General features: G+C 48.6%; 1 protein-coding gene across 1 annotated transcript; it reads left to right on the top strand.

Moving 5' to 3' along the window:
- The first annotated feature begins 9 nt into the window (after window positions 1–9).
- Window positions 10–19,537, top strand: Pm20d1 (peptidase M20 domain containing 1). The gene is made up of 13 exons (XM_013078627.3): window positions 10–289; window positions 2,335–2,421; window positions 4,108–4,340; window positions 4,876–4,962; window positions 5,645–5,778; window positions 6,050–6,169; window positions 6,938–7,013; window positions 7,421–7,482; window positions 7,707–7,785; window positions 10,228–10,299; window positions 15,977–16,145; window positions 17,772–17,871; window positions 19,027–19,537. Exons 1-13 carry the CDS (start codon window positions 139–141, stop codon window positions 19,157–19,159), a joined length of 1,503 nt encoding a protein of 500 aa, XP_012934081.1. The 5' UTR covers window positions 10–138; the 3' UTR covers window positions 19,160–19,537.
- Window positions 19,538–22,344: the final 2,807 nt, after the last annotated feature.

Here is a 22,344-nt window from a genome sequence, read left to right as displayed (position 1 = left end):
GCTGATTGGTTGTTCTGCAGCTCCAATCAAGCGATAATTGGCCAGCGGAAACCGGAGGCGTGACCCGGCGAGACGGGTGACTTCTGCTCTCAGGTCCAAGTACCCCGGGCGAACTCGAAGCGGGAGCTCCAGGGAAGCATGGCTCTGTGGTATCTTTGCGTGTTACTGCTAAATGTCGCCACTGCCTCCAGGTCTCAGGGCCTGTGGGACATGGAGCTACGGGAGACATCGCGAATCCCTTCTCACTTCTGCAGACGGGAGCGCATCGCTATGATAGAGGCGCTACAAGGTGAACCTGGGTCCCTTCTGCCCACTGCTGTTCGTTCACACGCCGGTCCCTCGGTCCTGGTGACTGCGCAGAGGGTCCTCTACTCAAGATGGAGGTCGGCCACACACCTCGCCCGGCCCAGTCCCGGCCCCCCGCATCAGTCCCCGACTTGGGTTCACCTTTCTTCCCCCCGACCCGGTTTCCGGGGCTCCTGTTCCCTGCCCAGCTGGAAGTCCCGACTTTGTCCTCTTGGCCTGGCCGCCGCCCACTCCACCCCTTCCTTGCCTCTGATATTACAAGGGCTACTGAAGCTTCACGTCTGTTAAATCTCTGTGGTATCTTAAAATCAAACTAAGTGATCTTAGTCTTGTCTCCAGAGGAGGGGAGTTGAGGTTCGTAAAGTGATCTTCCCCAGTTTGGGGAGCAAGGACTGGGGCCTGGGTGACAACAGCAAATGTCTAGACTCACTGGGCTCCTTATAGCTCCAAGAAAGAGTGTGGAGTGTTCCTGGGATGTGAAACGTTCCTCATCCCCTTTCTTATTTGAAGTACCTAACGAGGCTAACAACGCATTCATCCTCTGAACCTGTTTTCCAGGAGGAAAGAGGAGAGTTTCTGTTGAGTGTTAGATCCTGTGGGATAATGGGATCTGTCCTGGCCACTGGGCCTAGTTCCAGTGTTTTCCTTTTCATTAAGTGGTGCATCAAGAAATCTGGCTATGTAAGTATGTGCAGACAGATGCAGGGGCCAAATTAACCCTGCAGTTGCAGATGGATTGCTCATGTGCTGGAATGATAGGCTTGGAAGATGGAGAAGGGCATGGTCTAAAGCTAACTACTCAGAGTCCTTTTGCACCGAAGCAAGAAGTCACTTGAGAACCTAGAATAGGGATGGTATGTAGCAGCATGGTTTAGAATTCTTAGCAAGGTCCAAAACACCTGAATTCAGATCTTGGGTCTGCTCCTGGGTTGGCAGTTTAGTCTTTTGGACCTCATATTCCCCATCTTTATGGTGAGCTGTTATTTATTCTTAGCAAAACTGAATACCAGAGTCCGTTTGTCTTTCAGAGGTGCTCCCTAGACATCAAGGTGTTCCCAGTGAATTTTTTTGGATTGTTAGATGGCTATCTAATCAAATATTTTCATGACTCATTGCATTTCTCTGGCAGGTGGTGCCTACATTTGATAATGGAGCCCTTTCAGGCTGTAAATTCTTCAGGATTTAAAGGGATGAACCCAGTGACAACTCAGGAACTGAGACATCTGGGTGGGGAGAATGAGTTTATTGAGGGACTGAAGAGTTTGGGCGCAGCTTAATCCCAGGCATCATTTGCCCAAAAAGCTGGCATAGTTGAGGTCAGTGAAACCCGGGGAAGAAGCCCACCTGTGCACACACACAGGCACAGAAGTGACACTGAGGCAGGAGCCCAGGACAGTGAGTGCCTCAAGACCGATGAAGCTTGAAGCTTGGGATTCATCAAAGGGAGTGGTGGTTTCAGAGGCACAGTGAGGCCTCAGGAAACAATTTATAGAAACTTTCCTCTCAGGGTCAAGGGCCAGCGTTCCAATCTGAGACTTTATTGTCCTTTAAGAACTGTATTAGGGTCAACAAACCAGGAAGATCTGGGTTTCAATCTCACTTCTCCTACTTGTTGCTGTGTGATTTTAGGGGGCTCAAACTCTAAACTTGTTTCCTCATTTCCAAATTAGGGAAAATAACATGATGATCCCACAAGATTATTTTGCCTTCTGCAATAAGATAATGAATGCAAAAACAACTTTTTATGTACAGAGGACTGGGTGGGGCCGGGGGAGTATTACAGGTTGAGTACCTCCTATCAGAAGGGGACCAGAAAAATGTTTCAGATTTTGCAATATTTGAATTGATTTACCAATTTGAGCATCCCTAATCTGAAAATCCAAAATCTGAGAGGCCCCAAAATCCAAAACCCTTCGTGTATCATGTCCACACTCAAACAGTTTCAGATTTCAGAGCACTTTGGACTTCAGATTTTTTTCAGTTAGGAATTCCCAACCTGTATCATCTTTAATCTTCTGTCTCTGACAGGTGCCATCCAGATTCCAACAGTGTCTTTTAGCCATGAGGAGTCCAACACCACGGCCCTGGCTGAGTTTGGAGAATACATTCAGAGAGGTCAGCTGAGAACTGTGGGCAAAGGGTGTTAGAGATAGCAGTGGAAACACAATCCTTGTACAAGGTGATAAAGAAGTGTATTTTGTCACTGATCCGAGGACAATCTAATTCTTGGGGTTTCTTTTGAACCTGGTGGGTAAGTATGAAAGGGAGAACCTCAGTTACTGGTGGAGGCAGAGTAGTACTATTGATTTGCCCTTTGAAGGACTAAGCCACATAGCCATTGGGTTGGAATTAAACTCTCCCAATCTTTGCCCTAAATATGTGTCAATCAGTAGATATAATTAAAGGTATAACTAAGGATTCCTTCTACCTGGGCAAATATGTAGTACTATGCTTCATGCACTGCCCACCCTTGTCTACACACACACACACACACACACACACACACACAAACACACACACACACACCCCTGTATCCCATACACGCATTCCACCTCAGGAGGCCTACTCATTTCTAAGCCTCTAGGCCCATGATGGCGAACCTTTTAGAGATGAATGCCCAAACTGCAACCACTGATTTATCACAAAGTGCCAACACTGCAATTAAACCTGAATACTGAGCTTTTAGTTTGGAAAAAACAATTCATACATTAACATCTTTTGTCTTAAAAGAAAAACAACACAGGTACCATAGGTTCACCACCACTGCTCTAGGCAGTGAACAGTTTTGAGCTGTCCTCTCTCCCTTCATCTCTACCACCATGCAGCATAGAACAAGGAAGGATAGCCAGAGAAGGAAAGAATCTTGGAAGCCCCTGTCCCCTTGTGAAAATTTCATGGAGAGTAGGGAGGCATCCTTCTAAAATAAATAAAAAGCAGCCCCTCTGAAATTTTCAGGTGGAAGAGGCTGGCCTAGGAGCACAAGTGGCCCCTACCCCTAACACTCTGGGGCAGATGAATCTGGAATTAATGCCTAGCCATCAAACTGGGAGGCCAAGCAGAAAGTCTTTATCAAATAGTTGATTTTTAAAAAGAGTGAGAAATAAACTAGATACGCTGGCTGATGAGCTAAAATCACCTTCTTCGGTTTTTTTGTTTTCTGGTGTCCCCAGAGGTACATATAACTTCTTCCCAAAAAGCCCAGAGGAAAATATAAGTTCTTTCTCTCCTGTCTCTAAAGCCACCTGTATTAGGCCCACCAATAATCTGAATAATCAACCCGGGGAACATACACACCTGCACTCAGGAGTGTGGCATTGTACCAGTCAGAATAATCTTTTAACTCCATGTAACACAAACAGTAGAAGTGAAAATAGAAAGTAGGAAATTTCACAAAGTAGAAAAGTACCTTTGAATCTTTTTTATAGGGACCATGTTTGACTCTGAGTAACTTGGATATTGGGAACTACTATATTCAAGATATAATACACCCTCTCCTCTGCAAAGATTTCTACATGTCATCATATGTTATAGATCAGTCAAAGCCAGATCTTGAGATACTGAGCATTCTTAATGGCGGAGTCTTTGCCTGTTATTATATAATCATAGCACATTAAAATAGGAGGAAGAGAAGATTCGGAGATTGAGCAGGCCCATCAGAAGTCAGATTGATTTTGCCTCAGGAGGCTTCATAAAGGAAAATGCATGTTAAAACAAAAAAGAGTAGGGAGCACTAAATGGAAGGAAGACCAAAGGAAGCTATTAAACTTGGTTTTCTCTCCCACTTTTATCCTTTGCCTCTAGTCTTTCCTACAGTGTTCCAAGCCAGCTTTATCAAGCATGAAGTTGTAGGAAACTACAGCCACCTATTCACTGTGCAAGGCTCAGACCCCAGCTTGCAGCCCTACATGCTGTTGGCTCACTTTGATGTCGTGCCTGCCCCTGAGGAAGGCTGGGAGGTGCCACCATTCTCCGGGCTGAAGCGTGATGGCTTCATCCATGGTCGGGGCACGCTGGACAACAAGAACTCCGTCATGGTCTGAAATGCTCTTTCTTCTACCTCGGGGCCCTAAAGATAATCCAGGATAGGTGTGTTTGGCTGACTTCTGGGAGGAAGGAAGTTATGGTAGCAAGAATCTTGGCTCCAAGAGACCTGGGTTCCAGCCATCAGTTTGTTCCTTTCTTTTGCTGGACCTTGATTTCTCACATGTGCAGGGATTGGAGTAGTAGAAAATCCCCAGGGACCCTTTCAGCCCTGACATTAATAAATGTATGCTTGGGCCAGGGATTTAGCTCATTGGTTTCACCGCCTGCTGTGCAAGCGCAAAGAACCAAGTTCGATCCCCTCCCCGGTACCAAAAAAAAAAAAATGCTTTTCTCCAGGTGGAAAATATTTTATGCAACATTCTACTTCCCCACCTTGGGTCCCCTGGGAGCATTTGAATTTGTTCTCTTTAAAGAGAGTCTATCAGAGCCTAGCTCCACCAGCCCTGATGGAAACAGCTGGATGTCTCTGATATCCTACTTAGATAATCCAACTCTCTCCTCTTCCATTGTTTTTCTAAACCCCAGGCGATCCTGCAGGCCTTGGACCTCCTGCTGTTCAGAAACTACATCCCACGGAGATCCTTCTTTGTTGCGCTGGGTCACGATGAAGAGGTAGAGCCCCTCACACTGTACCTGGCTCTGGTTCCCTTGTTGGGGTGGGGTGCAGGTACTTCACCATACCCCAGTGTGCTCCCAGCTATAAGGACTTCACGGGCTGGTGTTGTGGTTTGCCAACTTCCCTGGGAGTCTGTGCCAAACTATGTAAGGACCCTGACCGAAATTCAGATTACCGGGTCCTGTGACAAAAACCTGAATTTTTATCAGACTCCCTGGTAATATCTGAAGCAGGCAGGTCGTCTATCACCTGTCCCCTTAGAAGAAGTGGGGTGATAGGTAACTGAACAGGGAGACTTATTTCCAATACAGCTAGTTGTTTTGACCCTGGACAAGTCACTTTACTCTCTGGGTCCCAGTTTCTTCCTCTTCTTTCTTTTTAGTAGTAGCAGGAATACCGGGAATCAAACTCAGGGCTGTGTGCTTGTCCAGCAGGTGCTGCAGCACTAAGCTGCATCCCCGGCCCAGTTTCTCCATTTGTGAAATGAAGGGAGCTGGACTCTCCCAGCTGTGACATTCCAGGAAGCTGGGAGGCAGGACTGTCTCAGGCCTGCCCCCCAGAAAGGAAACTAGAAGGAAGACTTGGGGGCCCCTGTCTAAGCTGAATGCATCTCCATCAGCTACCTCTGGGGGTCTTTCTGGCTGAGAAGGACTGTGGCTCTGGGTTCAATGTCTGCAGGTATCAGGGACAAATGGGGCTCAGAAAATCTCGGCACTGCTACAGGCCAGGGGCGTCCAGCTGGCTTTCATTGTGGATGAGGGCAGCTTCATCTTGAATGGTTTCCTTCCCAGCCTCAAAAAGTCCTTTGCCATGTGAGTAAAGCATCCCTGCCCCACCTGGAAAGGAGTCTCCCCACCCGACCTGAGGTGTCTGTGAGCCATGCTGAGGCCAGTCCACTCCACCCCTACTGCCCTAGTCACCCTCACCTTCCACTTCCCTTCTTCCTCTAGTGTAGATTATTTTAAGGTAGCATGAAGCCGACCCCCTAGGCCACCTGAGCACCATGCAGATGGGCTTGTGGGTCTGCGGGATAATTTGGGGTGGAGAGAGGTCAGGAGGGCCATCGCTGATCCCCTTTGACAGGATTTCCGTCACAGAGAAGGGTGCAATGGACCTCATGCTTCAGGTAAATATGACTCCAAGCCACTCTTCAGCTCCTCCGAAGGAGACAAGCATTGGCATCCTGTCAGCTGCCATTAGCCGGTAAGTGACTCCTGTGCCAGGCTCAGGACAGGAGGCCTGACACTTCCCCTTTGAGTTTGAGGAAGTGATGGTCGGTGCCCTGAACTGGGCTGGGAGGCCATGGTGCAAGCCCACAGAGGGACAGAACTACCCACACCAGGCAAGGGCTGGGGCCAGAAGAGGGCGGATCAATGCGTCCTTACAGCTTGCAGGGCCGGAGACCAAGCTAGGTCAGGTGGATGAGTAACCCAGAGTCCAGCTAATCAGTTAAAAATCACAAGTTGTCAATAGCTAAACTGTCCATTAAATTATTCTTTTGCCCTGGCAGTTGGACAAAGATAAACCAGGGCTATTGGCTGTCGGGTGAGAACAGCGTGGTAATAGCAGCATTCACCTGTGTCTTGGTTTTCTTAGCAAAGTGGGAAGGAACACTGTATTCATTCAAATACTGAATGAATAGCTACCACGGTCAAGGCAGCGTGCCAAGGGATAGGCATATGAGGGACGAAACAGCCCTGGTGGTCAGGGCGCTCAGAGTTGGCAGAGGAGACTGACAGCTTGGCTGCAGCATTGGAGGTATTTGGTGTTGGAATGTCAGAGAGGAGTGGAAGGAGAACCCTAACTTGGACTTGCTGGACAGGGACTCTCCTCTGGTAGAGTAGGGATCGTCCTGCTGCTGCTTTGAGAGCTTGCTGGTTGAGTTGCTGGAGGGCACGCACAGGTCAGTGGCAGAGCTCCTGCCAGGCTGGTCGAAGCTTGCAAGTCTTGAGAACTCTGTTTCTCTTCCAGACTGGAGCAGACCCCAATGCCAAGCATGTTTGGAACCGGGCAGTTGAAGACGATGTTGCAGCAACTGGCAAGCGAGGTGTGGGAAGGAGCAGCACATGCTCCTCACCCACTGTGGAGGAGGAACAAGAGGGTGGTGGAGAATGCAATTAGAGAGCTACCCCAAGCTCTGCAACGTCTCACCGTTCACAGCCAGTGGCTCAGCCATGTTGGGAGGACTTGGCTTGTTCCTTGGGGCTGCTGGTGCTTAGCTGAGACCCTGAGGCCTAACGTAGCCTGGTCCCCTTTGAGAGCTGGTTCCCACTCATCTTTGAGGCTGGTGGGCAATTCAGTAAGCCCAGCCAGGGAAAAAGTGCCTTGCCCTCTAGCAAGGGTGGAGCCAGCTGAACTCAGTGAGGACCCCAAGGCAGTAGAGACCTGGGCCCCAGGAGTGAGGGCCGCATGGCACTGTCCCCACTGATCCTGCTGACCTTCTTTCCCTTTCAGTTTCCCTTCCCTACCAATATAGTCTTGAGCAACCTGTGGCTGTTTCGGCCCATCATAAACAGGTAGAGTATTATCTTTCCTTCCCCGACGTCCCTTGCCCCAAGCCTGCCCGCCCCAGTCTCCCTTCCTTGACCTGCCTGGGCCTGCGGAATCATCTCTCACCCTGCACAGACAGCGAATCTAATTCACACATAGGGTGCTTCGGGAAAGTGGGCGAACTTCCAGCCCTTTCTTCCTCCCCTTGGACAGTCCTTCCTCACGTCTGACTTTAGTCCTTGTGCTTTAGGTTCTTGGAGAAAAATCCCATAACCAACGCACTGGTCAGGACCACTATGGCACCCACCATGTTCCACGCGGGGGTCAAGGTAACGTCACCCGGTTCTGCCCTGATCTTCGCTGCCCACTCTACTGCCTATCCCCTCTGTCCTGTGGCTGCGTCATCCTCCTCTGGCCCCAGGTTGAACAATAGGAAGGAACAGTGCTGTGCGGGCCTGTGTCTTTCATCAGGTAGTGGCCTAGAGCAGGGCTGTAGCTAAGACCTGCCGACTCTAAGGCACATTCTGCATGTGCCTATTTTACTGGGAGGCATCTGTGACCCTCTCCGATTCCTTGGGTCTTAGCTCCCCCAGAAGCAACCATTGTGCTAGTGCGAAGAAGCCTCATCTGGGAGTTGGCTCTGTGACCTGTACTCAGCTGTAGCTGCACATGTTTTATATTTCCCTAACACTTCAGTCCTGCAGGCTAAAGTTTTCCTACCACCAAGAGTCTTTTTAAAGATGCTCACATTTTAGGGCCAGGATTTAGCTCAGAGCTTCCGTTGCCTGCCTTGCAAGGACAAAGTCCCAAGTTCAATCCCCAGTATCAAAAAAAAAAAAGATCCTCATGTTTTAAAAGATTTATCCACTTACCCTGCTAGTGAGTAATTAATGTATTTTACCCAGTGTTAATCCTAAATTGTAAAAGGGAAACTGGCCTGGCATGGTGGTACACACTTGTGATCCCAGCACTTGGGAGGCTGAGGCAGGATTCCCTCAAGTTTGAGGCCAACTTGGGCTACACAGTGAATTCAAGGCTAGCCTGAAGCACATAGTGAAACCCGTCTCGGGCCAGGGATTTAGCTCAGTGGTGCTGCTGCCTGCCCTGCAAGCGCAAGGTCCTGAGTTCGATCCCCGGTACCAAAAAAAAAAGAAACCCTGTCTCAAAAAACCAAAAATAAACAAATAAATAAATATGGAGGGGAACCCACTTGCCATTTATAAAATTAAGGAAAAAAATATATATATATATCGCACTTAAAACTCATGTTATTATTTCCCAAAATCTACTAAATATCAGGTGGCCTTAACAAACTTAATTTCTATATGAGATTTACTTTTCTAGAATTAAATTTCAGGTAAATCAATACTTTGATAAATTTTTGTTCTAAGAATTACTTTTCGGTGAATTAGTCTGCTTTGTGGATTGGCCACTATGGGGCATCTCTCCGTAAAGGACCAAGCCTAGCCTTTCTGAAATCCTGCAGGGAATTCGATCAGTCATGTAACCAGCAGTGCCACCACCGAAGTTTGAGAGGGCACCGTTCCCTTAAAGCACAACGTGACCTGTAGAAGCTGGTTGTGTTAGCACACACCTGTAATCCTAGCTGCTTTGGAGGCTGAGGCAGCAGGATCACTGCAAGTTTAAAGCCAACATGGGCTGCATAGTAGTGAGTTCAAAGCCAGCCTGGACTACATAGCGGAACCTTGTTTCAAAAACAAAACAAACAAACAAAAAAGGGCTGGCTATGGCTCCATGATAGAAGCCCTTGGTTCAATCCCCAGCACTGCAAAACAACAACGTGACTCTGAGGTGGCCTGGCAGTCTGGAGCCTGCGCTAGTGTGAATGATGCCTCCAAATTAATCCCAGCATAAGTGACTGTGTGTGCGGGTGGAATGTGACCAAGCTGTGCCACGTGTGTTAACATCATTTGATCCTCTGTAGACCTGCATGATTGTTATTGCCCGCTTGCCAGTGAGGAAACAGGCACAGAGGGGATGCTTGCAGTTACTCAAAATCACACAGGTAGTTTGCAACAGCCCAGTTCTCCAGGCCCCAGTCTGGGGGTTTTTTGTACCAAACCGGTTCAAAGAAAGACATGCAGCTGTGAAGGCTGCTCCCTCCCAGCATCCAAGGAAAAATCTATCCATAGCCGACTGTGTTCTGCAGTTGGTCCTGGGTTCTTCCTGGTCAGGTAAAGAAGAGGCACATTCTGGGAGCCCAGGATATAGCTCAGCAGTGCCGTGCCAGCCTGGTAAGTGCAAGGTCCTGAGTTTGATCCCCAGTACCAAAAGAAAAAAGAAAAAGAGTCAGATTTTGCAAATGAACCTGAGAATCCACCACCACCACCATCGTCCCCTGGGGATGAAGCATGCTATGAGGGACCCAGGAAGCTCTGCATGCCCTCACGCGGGTTAGCACTCTGGTTAACAGAAATGTTCGGGTTGTCCTGAGAAAGTGCACACAGAAGGCTCCCAGAGTACAGTGCAGCGCCAGACACAGGTGTCTGCACTGTCTCCGAGAAAGCTGTTCTCTCTGAGCAACTCCGTGACCACCTCTGGGACCAAGAAGCATGACCACCTAGCATGATGCAGCAGCCCCCAGCCCTGAATATAACCACATGCCAAGGGCCCAGCAAAGACAAGGGCAGAAGTAGTAAGCCCGGGCCCCTCTGCTCCTACTGCCGCTGGTGAATGGTATTTCCTGGGCAGGGACCAACTGTGGGAGACTTGAGGTTGGCTCAGGCCAGGCTTTCTGGTTCCCTCCCTAGGTAAATGTCATCCCACCGGTGGCCCGGGCCATAATCAACTTCCGGATTCACCCTTCACAGACAGTCCGTGAGGTACGTCCCATATATTCCAGAAAATGGGCTAAACCTGAGAAATCGAAGCCCTAAGGACCTCGGTTTAACGACAATCCTAGGGCTGGGCCAGTTTGGGGTTTTTTTGTTCAATGTACATTTTTCAAAAGCATCCTTTGGCTACATGGCTAGGATAAGGTGTCTGGTTTGGAGGAATTTGGTGTCTGGGGTGCAAAGTGGGAGGCAAAGACTAATAAATGATATCAATAGTAGTAAATATAGTGCACCTGCTGCATGTTTGGCACCAAGGCTAGATGCACACACATTCATTCACAGACATTCATTTAGTCTCTATAACCACCCTATGCGGTGGGCACTGCTTTATTCTCTCAGCCAGTAAAAGCTGAGGCATAGAGCAACAGAGCAGTTAAACAGCATATTCGACAATTATGCATCCAGCACGCTAGCTTCTGAGTCTGTGGTCTACATGACAATTACAACAACCAGGGATGGGCAAATCACCATACGACCACTACAGAGAGAGCTGACGCTACCTTGGAGGGGCCCCTCCAAAATCTTTTCTGACCCCTAGAAATGTGAGTTAGGTGTTAAAGGATCAAGACTTCACAGAAATAGTATATTCATGTGGCTAAAGAAGAGAAATTGGGGAGAAGTAATGGGAGATGAAAACTTATAGGAGATAGAGTTGTAGCTTGGGGATCAAAATCTAGTCCACACTGAGGGCAGGAAAGAACTCTCAGAGTTTTTCCAACAGTGTCAGGATAGGCTCAGGTTTACTGTTAGATGACGTTGGTGGTACTGCAGAGGAAGTGCTGCGGTAGAAGGAGACAGGAAGCTATTGTAGCAGCTCAGGCAGTGCATTGGAGGTCTGAACCGAGGCTGTGGTCATGGGGTGAAGACCGGGAACTCACCTGCAAGAGAGAGGTTCAACAGGATGGGGTGGTGTGTAGATGTGCAGGGAGGGAAAGGCAGGATGGCTGTAAGATTCCAACCCAAGTGCAGTCATTGACCAAAAACCAGTGCCTATGACCAAGACTTAGAATTTCAGAAGAAGAACAAGTTCAAAGAGAAATACAATGGCTTAACAGTTTGAGAAGTATATCATAGAAACTAATAGGTGATTTTAAATACCTCCAACCTGGAGGGAGACATGAAGTAGATGTACAAGGTGGAGTGTTATTGACATAATTGGAACCTGCAAAGTCAATAATGGGTGTCATGATGGAAAGGAACCTGGCACTTTGAGAAAATATAAGAAGGAATGAGATCTCTTCTGGGGCCAGGCAAGGGTGCCCTGAGACTGGGACATTTAAGCTAAAACCTCAAGGGTGAGCAGAAGTTACACTAACTGCTTAATATCTAGAGGAAATGCCAGCTTATTCAAACATCAAGTTGAGCTAGAAAAGAATTCAAAAAGTTAACCTGAATCTTCCCAATTTAACCAAATAGCAACCCAACAAGTTATCAGATGAATCAAATATTCCAGAATACACAGGCTGAGAGGCAGGTCTCTGGCACAGATCATGGAGGGTCAACTACACTTGCACTCCTGGGGTCCTTTCTCCTAAGTTCTTCCTGTGAAGGATTTCATCTGGGAGGCACATTCCTCACTGCAGATGGGAAGTAGATTTATAGCCTGCCTAAAGCCACCCAGCACTAGGGGAAGGGAGGAATTAGAACCAGCGTGAAGTACTAGGGCATGCTTTTCATCAAATGCCAACCTTTGTCCCCCCGCTGGGGGACCATGAGGCCAGGAAATCACTGAATTCCCTCATTGAGCTTCTTTCCACCAGTTTTTTTCCAGCCTCGTTCCAATTCCATGCCCTTCCCAAGGGTTGTTTTCCACCCAGCCAGGACTTTCATCTCCCCAGTCCTGGTACTTTTCCCCCTCTCTTCCCGACCCCTGAATTCCTAGGTCCATGCTGCCCACCTGCACCAGTGAGGAATGGAAAGCTTCCATCAGTCAGAAAGCTCACAGGGCCCGTTGGTCCTGGTCATTTCCCTCTCCCGTACCATGTTCCATTTTCCAGGGCCATGCCCTGAGGGTTCCATGCACAGAGTCTCATGATGGATCTGGGGGGGAAAGACAGGCAGTCCCCAGAGTCCACTCCATCTTCACCTGGTCTCTCCCATGTCCCAGATGTAGGTAGACTCCAGCACCTTCCTCTAAGAAACAAGACTCTTCAGAAGTTCAACAGGCTACCATGTGGAAAGGAAGGTTCATTCTGAATAGGCCTGAGGAGCAGAAATGGCCACTGGGCAAGGTTTTGGGGAGCCTCCACTTGAGGGAGCATTCTAGAATGTGTCGTTCTGGGCAGCAGTGTAGTTTCATCCCTCACAGGGCTTGAGCAGAGTGTCACAGAGAAGATTCTTTCCTTCATGCATTCAGTCACCAAGAGTGTACTGAGGTTACTGTGGACCAGACATTCCTCTAAGCACTTGAGATAGCAGTGAACACGAGAAACAAGATTTCCATTCTAACGGCAATTGTGCGTTAGGGGGAAGAGACAGCAATGAGCAAGTGGCCGGATAAAAGGACACGGGGATTTTGGTTTGGTTTTGTTTTGGTTTTGGTACTGGGGATGGAACTCAGGACCTTGCCTTGTGAGGCAGGCACAGTGCCGCTGAGCTAAATCCCCGGCCCCAAACAAGGGGATTTTTAAGTGGGAAGTACCATGAAGAAAATAGCAGATGCTATGTCCAGAGTGATCATCAGGTGGCAGTGGGGAAGTGAACTGTGGAGTGCAGTGGTAGGGACACACTCCCTCAGAGGTATTTCCATTGAGACCAGGGGAGGAACCAGAGCTGAGAATGCATCCAGGCAGCAAGAGCTCAATGGGGGAGCAGTCCGCATGCCCTCTCTTCAGCGTGTGGATAACAGTAGCATCTACTTCCTAGGATGGCTGTCACCATTACTGGAGTCAGTGATGTAGGTGGTTAGGCCAGGGCCTGGCACATTGCAAGCACTCAATAAACTAGCTGATGTTTGTTTAGAATAGAGGGACCTCCCCTGAGCAATAAGCAGAGATACAAGGCTGGGCGTAGGCAGAGGGACTCACCAATGATGAGGGAGACCTCAAAGTTTAGAGCACGTTGACTTTTCACCTCTCTATCTGCAGTCCTTCTAGAACATTCTCACAACGTTGTCTTGTCCCACAGCTGTTTTACGTATAGCGCTATTCTTTCATGTGAATGGCAGATTTGTTGAAGGTAAAGATAATAAATACATAAAAACTGGTCAGGGCTTTAGAGTTAGCAATCGAGATTCCACCTTGCTGTGCAGCTGCTCACTGGAAGACTGAGACAGGCTGTTATTTAAAATATGCCATCCCATTTTTCAGCAACTTGGTTTTCAGCGTCTTCCTTGTACTGAGCTGAGACATGGCTTTCTGTAACACACAACAGCCCACTTGAGTTTGTTCATATTGCATGTACTGTACTCCTCAGGAGCTAGCATGGTACTCGACACACATAAACACCCAACAGAATCTCACCACATGCTAACAGAAGAGCAAGCTGAGGCACAGAGAGGTCCAGGAGCTTGCCATGGTCACACAGCTCTGAGTGACTGACCGTCCATCATGCCCCTCTCCGTGCCCAGAATGTCTGTGGCCTCCTCCCCATCAGTTTCATAGCCTTCCTTCAAACTTGGGCTCGGAATTCACTCCCCAAAGGCCTCCTTCTCACTTGAAGTCTGTGAAGGATCCTTCCCCTCACAGCGGAATGCCCAGTCAGCAGCATTATCTGGTTGACCCTGGCAAGTTAGTTACTAAGACAGCTCCTATTGTCATCTGTGTCAGTTCCCATCTTTTATGTCTAAGTATACATCCTTTATTGCAGGCCTTTCATGTGCTTGACACTGGGAACACGGAAGTGTCCTTTGGCTAGTGGGAAACCTGGCCTCTTACTGAAGGAACAGTCTCTCTACCTTCTTTGATTTCTGGAAACAGGAACCTCTAAATGGTTCAGGGCAGGGGACAGTGTGTATAGTCCAATCCAACCTCACAGGAGATGACTTCAGGAACCTTTCAGTGGGTGAAGGATGTTTCAGGACCATACATTGCTCAGGCATGGAGGCTGAGGCAGAAGGATCACAAGTTCAAGGCCAGCCTGGGCAACTTCAGAAGACCTTATCTCAAAATAAATTTAGAAAGGGTCTCTCAGTGATAGAGTGCTTGCCTAGCATGTTCAAGACCTGGCATGTTCAATCTCCAGCACTGCAAAGGGAAAAGAAAAGACTATATTGATTCTTATGTTAGAATGGAATGTTTGGGCCATAAGTGCTAGAATGAAACAGCTCTAAGTGAAAATAAGCTCTGTGTCCCTCTCGCCCACCCAACAATAGGGAAATGGAAATCACCATTTGACTCATGGTAATTTCTAAGCCAGAAGTGGAAACCCTCGCTTCTACTCCAGACTCAGATCCTAGCAAGCTAAAAGAGGGTGTTCTTGAGGTGATGCCCCCCATTCAGATGATCCCCAACAATAGGACATCCCCCTTTAAAATGATCAGTAATCTCCGAACATTTTCAAGCAACTCCCAGTCATAGGTTCAGGCCAGTGCTGAGCCTTCCTTTGGGTAGCTGCATGGGTTTGGGTCCATTTCTACATGTGACCTACTGCTCAGGGTCTCATCTGCATCCTTCTGGGCTCAGGGATTTTGCCAGATTCCCTCTATAGTCCTTTCAGGCTGAATTTTCTAGTAGTTTCCTCGGGTTCCTTCCTGAGGAAAGGAGGCAAAGAGAGAAAACTTGAATACCAGTATCTCAGCTCTGACATTTTGTCCGTGCTGAGCTCATCTTCCTGCCTCCAGTAGAGTTGGTTGCAAACAGGAAGCAGGCATGCCCAGAGAGGGAAAGAAGAGGGTCTGGTCCTTTCGCCACCTGTCCGAGACTCGGGTTGAAGCAGGATCAGCCCATTGCCACGAGATGATTCAGACTCCAGTCTATCGGCTCTTTGACACCTTCAACCAGCACATGACCCTCAGCCCCAGGAGAAAGACACACAATTTCCTGATTGTCCAGTTCCCCCACACACACTCGGGGCTGTAAGACAAGCTCCCCACACACTTAGCCTAAATCTGCTGTGCTGTAGATTGCTTCCAGAAAGGCTCAGCTCTTACTTCAAGGTCAGCTGAAATTGAGGTCCTTTCTGTAAACCCCAAGGCTCTGCCTTGCTGGAGAGAAACGGGGACCATTTTTAAAAATTTTTATAGATATATTTTAGATATACATCATAATCACATTCACTGTAGGGAATTTGCACCTGTACATGATGTATCTTGTTTTTTCTTTTTCCCCATTCCCCTCCCCTCCCTTTGACCCCTCTTCCTCTCCTTATTTACAAAAAAAAACTTTGTTTCTATTTTTTCCTTCTATTCTTTTTTCCCTTTTCTCTTCCTTCCTTTCTCCCTCGTCCCTCCCTAGTTCCCCTTCCTGTTTGAACATTTTCTTCCCATTTCCCAATATTTATTATACATTTTGATCCTTATTGACCCTTTCAGTTTCTCACACCAGAGAAACAAGGCAATATTTTAAATGGATGTCCAATTTATTTCACTTATGAGTATGGTTTCAAGGTGCATCCATTTACCTAGAAATGTCTCAAGCTTTTCCTTCTTTAGGGACCATTTGAATTCGTGTGGCAGTTGGATACCAGCTTGATATGAAATCCAACCCCCTTTGTTTCCACCCTGAAGGTCCTAGAACTCGCCAAGAACATTGTGGCTGATGACCGAGTGCAGTTCCAGGTGCTAAGAGCCTTTGACCCTCTTCCCATCAGTCCCTCTGATGACCAGGCCTTGGGCTACCAGCTGCTCCGCCAGACCATACAGTCCGTCTTCCCGGAAGTCAATGTTGTTGTCCCAGGTAATGACTTCATCGGCTGTGGTTAGAGGGAGTGGGGCTGGAACCGTTTCCTATCCAGTGTCCACTGCCCCACACCCACCCCAGCTGTTCATCCTGGAAACAGCTGGCTGCTTCCTCTGCTGATGGGACTAGAACTGTATTTTCCCCTCAGGGTAGAAGTGAGAAGACAAACAGGAAAGGAACAGAAACAATAAATTAAGTCAGTCAAGCCTGGGTCCTTGCTTAACGTAGGCCAGGAAGGTCCTGCACCCCCTGGCCTAGAGAGGAGGATTGGCTTAGAATCCCCTCTCCTCTGGAGGAGCCACAGAGGGAGCTGAGCTCCTCCCCACACCCAGGTTCTGGTTCTGATTCTCTAGGATGACAGCTCAGCAGCAGGGCTCAGAAGCATCAACCCAGAAGAGTGTCCTGGCCCGTAACGTTCACATTAACCCTATCAACCTTGCTAGCCCAGTCCAATTCCAGCAGCTCCTCTCTGGGCCTGGACTCCAGTCTTTATCATGCTGTCCAAATCTACCTATGATATGATTGTCCAACCAAGAGTGGGCAAGGATTGCCTGGGGAGCTTCTTAAAATGCAGACCTGGAAAGATTCGAGTCAGCCACATGTGGATGGGACCTGGAATCTACCTTGGACAGATATCAACAGGGGATTCTGACGCAAGTGATGGCTGACATGGATTGAGAAGCTCTGGTCCATGGAGTAGGAAAGAGATGTTCTAATGTGAAGGCCTGTGTCCTATCTGGATTTAATCATGGGAGCCCTGGCTCTCACAGTCCCAGACCCTCTTCCCCTGGCCCTCAAAGACTTTGTCCCTTACTGTCTCCCTTCTGGGGCACTTGCCATAATCTTTATCACTAGGGTTGGGCTGTGACAGGAAAAAAGAAGTCAACTGACAGAAATTCAAACCACGTAATTGTAAAGGGCCTGGCTACTCATTTGAAACCAGCAGAGAAAAATAAAACACAAATTATCACCTCAGATCATTCTGTGGCAGTTGTCTTGCTGCTCTGTGGTATCTTTTCCCAAAGAACACACTTAACAGGGACAAATCCCGGCCCCACCTGGGTGACCTGTTCTGACTGAGAGAGAGTAGAAGACCAGAAAGAGAGGATCTTGGGACTTTCCAGACCTGCAGTTTGAGTCTAGAATGAAATCGCCCCTCAGAAGATGAGAATAACAGGAAGTTGTGTTCCACTTGCAGAGGCCTGCACCTAGACAGTGTTTATTTCTGACCAAAGGAGATAGTGAATAAAGTTCAGGTGATAAAAGAGTTGTATCTAGACTTCTGGTTTCTAAAATAGCAAATGGCCATGGTGATGGGGATGAAAGGAAGGTATTGTCCTCCTTGGTCATCATGAAGAGAGGACACTTAGGTTTGAATCATTCCAGGAATACATCACCATTGCCCTTGGCAGAAGAGTCTATGTTCCTATCTGAAATTAAGTTTTTGTAAGATTTTAAGGAAGGGCAGCTCAAAGGTCAAAAATGTCATAGTCATAGGCTCCCAAGAAGGGGCAGGCATTGCCCTATAATGACCCAGGGGTCCTAATCTTCCAGCCACCCCGCCTCCTGACTCTTCCTTGGCTTGGTTGCTCATAAGAACCCCTTTTCATCTTCCCTCTCTAGGAACTTGTATTGGCAATACAGACAGCAGACACTACGCAAACCTCACCAATGGCATCTATCTGTTCAATCCTGTCTCTCTGCAGCCTGAGGACTTCAGCAGGTGAGTGGACCAGCTCTGAGCAGAGGGGGTCAGGAGACACATGTGACCTGTGTCTTCCCATCCCAACAGTCCACAGAACGGGAGAAAGAAAGCCAGGGGCTGGCAGTCCAAAGTGGTGACATTGTAGAAGCCAGGTGCCCTCATGGCTAGAGGCTTGTCATTCCCCAGAATTTATGAAAACTGCCTGCCTTTTACAAGGATGGACATAATCAGGATTGGTGAAAACCTGGTGGAATAAGGACCTTGGGAGCTCCTCCTGCCTATGGGAGAGTGCTTACCCCCAGACCCCTCTGTACCAAAGAAAACCCCTCAGCACTCTCTGAAATGCATGCACACAAGGTCAGAAGTAGCCATGTGCATTGACTTCTCTGAAACACTATGGAAATCCCAGACGTGAGCACCAATTTTAGGGGCTGCGTGTGGTTTACTATCTTGTGCATTCATCAGCAAATTGGAATGTTGGGTATGGGAAGATAATTTCCATTATCCTCTCTACTATTTATCATATCCAGACCTGATTTCCCCATGATAGGTCAGTGGTACAAGAGAAAGAAAATATTTAGATATGAGCTTAAGGATAACTTTAATGATTTTGTTTTTATTTTTCACATTGGACAGAGAGGCAAGTAGCTCCTCTATTTCCTATCATCTTTGAGGTTACAAGTGTAGTTTGATTGTCGTGTTTGATTCACTGTGTTTTGGAAAGGCAGGTTGGTGGGCATGAGATCAGTAGCAGCGAGGCCCTAGGTTGAGGAGAGGGCAGAACAGGGCCCCAGGCAGTTGCCTGCCCCACCCCTTACCCTTGGGAACCTGAGGCACGGGCAACTGGCTTGGAGAAAAGTCTGGCTGGGGGCTCTGTCCTAAGAGAGAGAGAATTAGGAGATCGTTCTTCCAGAGGACTTCAGAGCAGATTTCGAACCCCACTGGAGTGTATTCTTCTTCCTCACTGTTCTTTGCCATGAGCACCAACTCAGGACCCTGAGAGGCCATCATGTCATGTGAAGTCTCAAAAATGGCTTCTCCCATTTTGCCCTTTCCCACCCTGGAGGATCAGAGGCCAGGAGACCGGGAGAGGGCAGGGCATGCACTTGGCAGACACCCGGGTTGTAGCTCTTGGCCGTCCTCCGCTGCCCTCACCATCTCTCTCTGGTTCAGCATTCACGGAGTCAATGAGAAGATCTCAATCCGAGACTACGAGACCCAGGTGAAATTCATCTTTGAGTTCATCCAGAATGCTGACACGGAATTGGAGGGGATGCCAGACCCCCCTCACCTGCATGATCTGTGAGGTCGAGGGCCAAGCTGGGTGAGGGTGCCGAACCCCCAAGGGAAAGCCAGTGCCGATCATGGTTTTGACCAAAGCCACATTTTGCTATATTGCTGGCCTGCCTAGGTCACCCCTAAGCGCATCCAAAAGCAAGGCCTGGAGAAAGGGAAGACAGCGGAACTCTGGCTTCTCCCTGCCCTTCCTCCCACTGTCTGCATCCTTCCACTGACTGGCACTCACTGCCTTCTTGTTCCTCCACTTAGAAAGATGCCATCTGTCTTACGCTAATTATTCAACTGCGCCACCCTTTGAGCCTGACAACAAATGCAGTGTTTAAAAAGCTCAACCAGGTTTTTGCTGATAAAAGTGTTCATTTAGGGGCTTTAGTGCCCTTTTCAAGGTTTGTATGTTGCTTCTTGCCAGAACTTTCTCCGCGCCCCGTCCTCTCTCCCGGGGCCCTCACACTGAACTACCTCCTCAGCCATTTTCATTTGTTCACTTTGCGACAGGGTCTCACTAAGTCGCCCAGTTGGAACTTGAACTTGCAACCCTTCAGCCTCTGCCTCTCTCAGTGCTAGGATTAGAGGTACACACCACCTCACCTGGCTCAGCCTGTCTCTTCTGGAACTCACGAGCTGGGTCTTTATCTCTCCTCACCTGCCCCTGCCTCCCTCTCCCTGCTCTAACAGTTAAAACACATCTGAAGCAGGACTCACTGAAGCTGAAGCTAGTGCAATTGCCGCCACAGTTGGTCGGTAAAGGGACCTAAGCAGCACCAGCTGGTGAGGTTGAGGGGCCGGCCTGAGCAGGGACCTCGGGAAACCCCAGACCTCCTCACTCTGAAGCCTGGGGCCTGGAAAAGAAAGCCTCTGTCCTTGGGCTCCTCCCAAGGGCTGCCTGGGCTTTGCTCCCTCCCCTGGCCTGTTCCTGCCACCTGCTGCTGCTGTCCCACCCCAGGAGGCACTAATCTGTGGGAACATTTCCTGGCACATCCTATGGGCTGAGCTCCCAAGGGAAGGGAACTCATGACAGCAGAGCCCTGGCCCTGGCATCGTGTCCTGCTTCAGGCCAATCAAGGGGAAGAGGGTGGCCCAAGGCAGGAGGGGAAGGGGGAGACTGCCCTGGGGGCTGTGCCCTGGGCTCGGGGGACACGGAGAGACACAGCAGCCTCCATCGGGGCTAGCAGAGCCCTGTCTTTTTGCTCTGGACTCCAGCGCTGAGCATACTTGACTGCGCAGTCGGTGCCAGGTGGGGGCATTGGAAAGCAGCATTGCTGTGGCTCGAGGCCAGGAGCTGTGCTTTGTGGATCACAAGGAAGTTGGGGTCACAGAGGGAACTGGGACTTGAGAGGCTCCCCTCTTCTCTCCTCCCGTGCCCTCCCGGGTTTGAGAGCAGTGGGTTCCTTTGCCCTCTCCCCGTAAAGCCCTGTGCCCCTGAGCCGCCTATCCCTCACCTCCCTCCCATGGATGTGAGCCGTTTCCTGGAGCTCTGGCTCCATTGTCAGTGTTAGAAACAGTGCAGGGATTATTCAGGCTTTTTTGCTGCTCCTCCTAAGGTTCACCCTCCTCCCCTCGCCCTCCCTTGTTTTTGCCAATTCAGTACTTATTCAGCCTCTGCCGGAGGGCAAGCTGAAGCACAGGAAGAATCCTGCCATACAGAGCAGTTTCGTACCCTTCCCCAACACAGCCCCTCTCGAGCCCCGTGAAGAAGGAGCTGAGAACTTGATTCCCAGGGCTGTCACACACCTTGCTGGGGGCAGTGGGCCCAAACTGTGTCATCTGCCCCAAACTCACAGTTGTGCCATGACCTAACTTACCATGACATCTACCACCCATCGATTGTCTTAGTCCATCCTCACGACAACTGCTGTGGTTTGTGTCCCCCAGAATTCACGTGTCGGAAACTTCATCCCCAGGGTTTTGTGTGAATGGTAGTAAGAGGGTGGAAACTTATTCAGAGCATGATCTGCAGCGGTGAGGCCACTGGAAGATGGTCACAGGGTACAGCCCAATGACTGACTTGAAATGTTTACTTTTCATGGTCATTTTTATTTGGGGGAAGAGTCAGTAGTCACACAGCAGCCAGGTGTGATGATGCACACCTGTAATCCTAGCACCCTGGAGGCTGAGGCAGGAGGTATACCATGAGTTCAAGGCCAACCTGGACTCCATAGTGAGTTTAAGACCAGTCTGAATTACATAGCAAGACCCTGTCTCAAAAAACTAAAAAAAAAAAAAAAAAGAGAGAGAAAAGTTATACAGTACCAGACATGGTGAATCGGGTAGATGAAGACACGCTGTATAATTTTTACAAAGCTGCCTTTCTATTGGATGGCACTCAGCAGCAGCATTCACTGTATTGATAATGCCTCTTAAAGACCCTCACAAAAGGACTCCCAGATTGCTTCAGAAAGTGGCAGGAACGATGGTTAAGTGTGATCAAAGTAAGAGGGATTGATGGCAATGTGTCCTTCACTGTAACACATTTTTTAAGTGTAAACACCATTTTTTGATCAGCCCTTGTATATGTCAAAATATAATATGGTGCCCCATTTTAAAAACATAGAAAGAGGGGCTGGAGATTTACCTCAGTGGTTTTGCCGCCTGCTGCACAAGCATGAGGACCCGAGTTCGATCCCCAGTACCAAAAAAAAAAAAAAAAATCCATAGAAAGAGACCAGAAGACACATAGGTATGTGAGCTCCACCTTGTGACTCTGCCAGCCGGAAGGCTTCAACAGGGGCTAACCCTCCCCTCCCCCTATCCCACCTGCCCTTGAACTTTGGACCCCCAAAAACATGAACCAAAATAAACCTCCTTCTTTATAACTCACTAAGTCTGTGGCATCTGTGTTCTAGGAGACAGAAAACAAACGAATACAACTCCAAGGTGTTATTGCCTATTTTGCAGGAGAGGCAACTGAAACTCCAATGTTAAGTGACTCCAAGGTTGTCCAAGGTCATGCAACTATTAGGGACAGAATCTATATGAATCCAAAACTTGTGCTAATAGTCCTGAAGAGAAAACAGATTCAGGAAAGTCATTTGCCCAAGGTGACAGTTCTTAAGGGGCAGCTCCAGAGTTGAAATCCAGGTCAAAAATCCCCAAGTCCAGAGCTGTTTCTACCTCACCATGCTGCCTGCCCCAAGAGCTCGCAGTGTTGGGCTGATTCGCTCTCATCCAGGGAGAGGTCAAGGCCAAAGGCTC

This window comes from Heterocephalus glaber, unplaced genomic scaffold (genome assembly GCF_053883595.1).
Source record: "Heterocephalus glaber isolate CG9 unplaced genomic scaffold, H.glaber_assembly_v1.0 deba00001600, whole genome shotgun sequence".
NCBI lineage: Eukaryota > Metazoa > Chordata > Mammalia > Rodentia > Bathyergidae > Heterocephalus > Heterocephalus glaber.
The sequence above is the reverse complement of the archived record's forward strand: the minus strand, read 5'-3'. Positions and strand labels throughout refer to the sequence as shown.

Bases quoted from the DNA above. Each gene is read 5' to 3' on its own strand.
- Pm20d1 (XM_013078627.3), top strand. From the start codon at position 139: ATGGCTCTGTGGTATCTTTGCGTGTTACTGCTAAATGTCGCCACTGCC. The intron at 290-2,334 runs GTGAACCTGGGT...TGTCTCTGACAG, and splicing joins TATGATAGAGGCGCTACAAG to GTGCCATCCAGATTCCAACA. The intron at 4,341-4,875 runs GTCTGAAATGCT...TCTAAACCCCAG, and splicing joins ACAACAAGAACTCCGTCATG to GCGATCCTGCAGGCCTTGGA.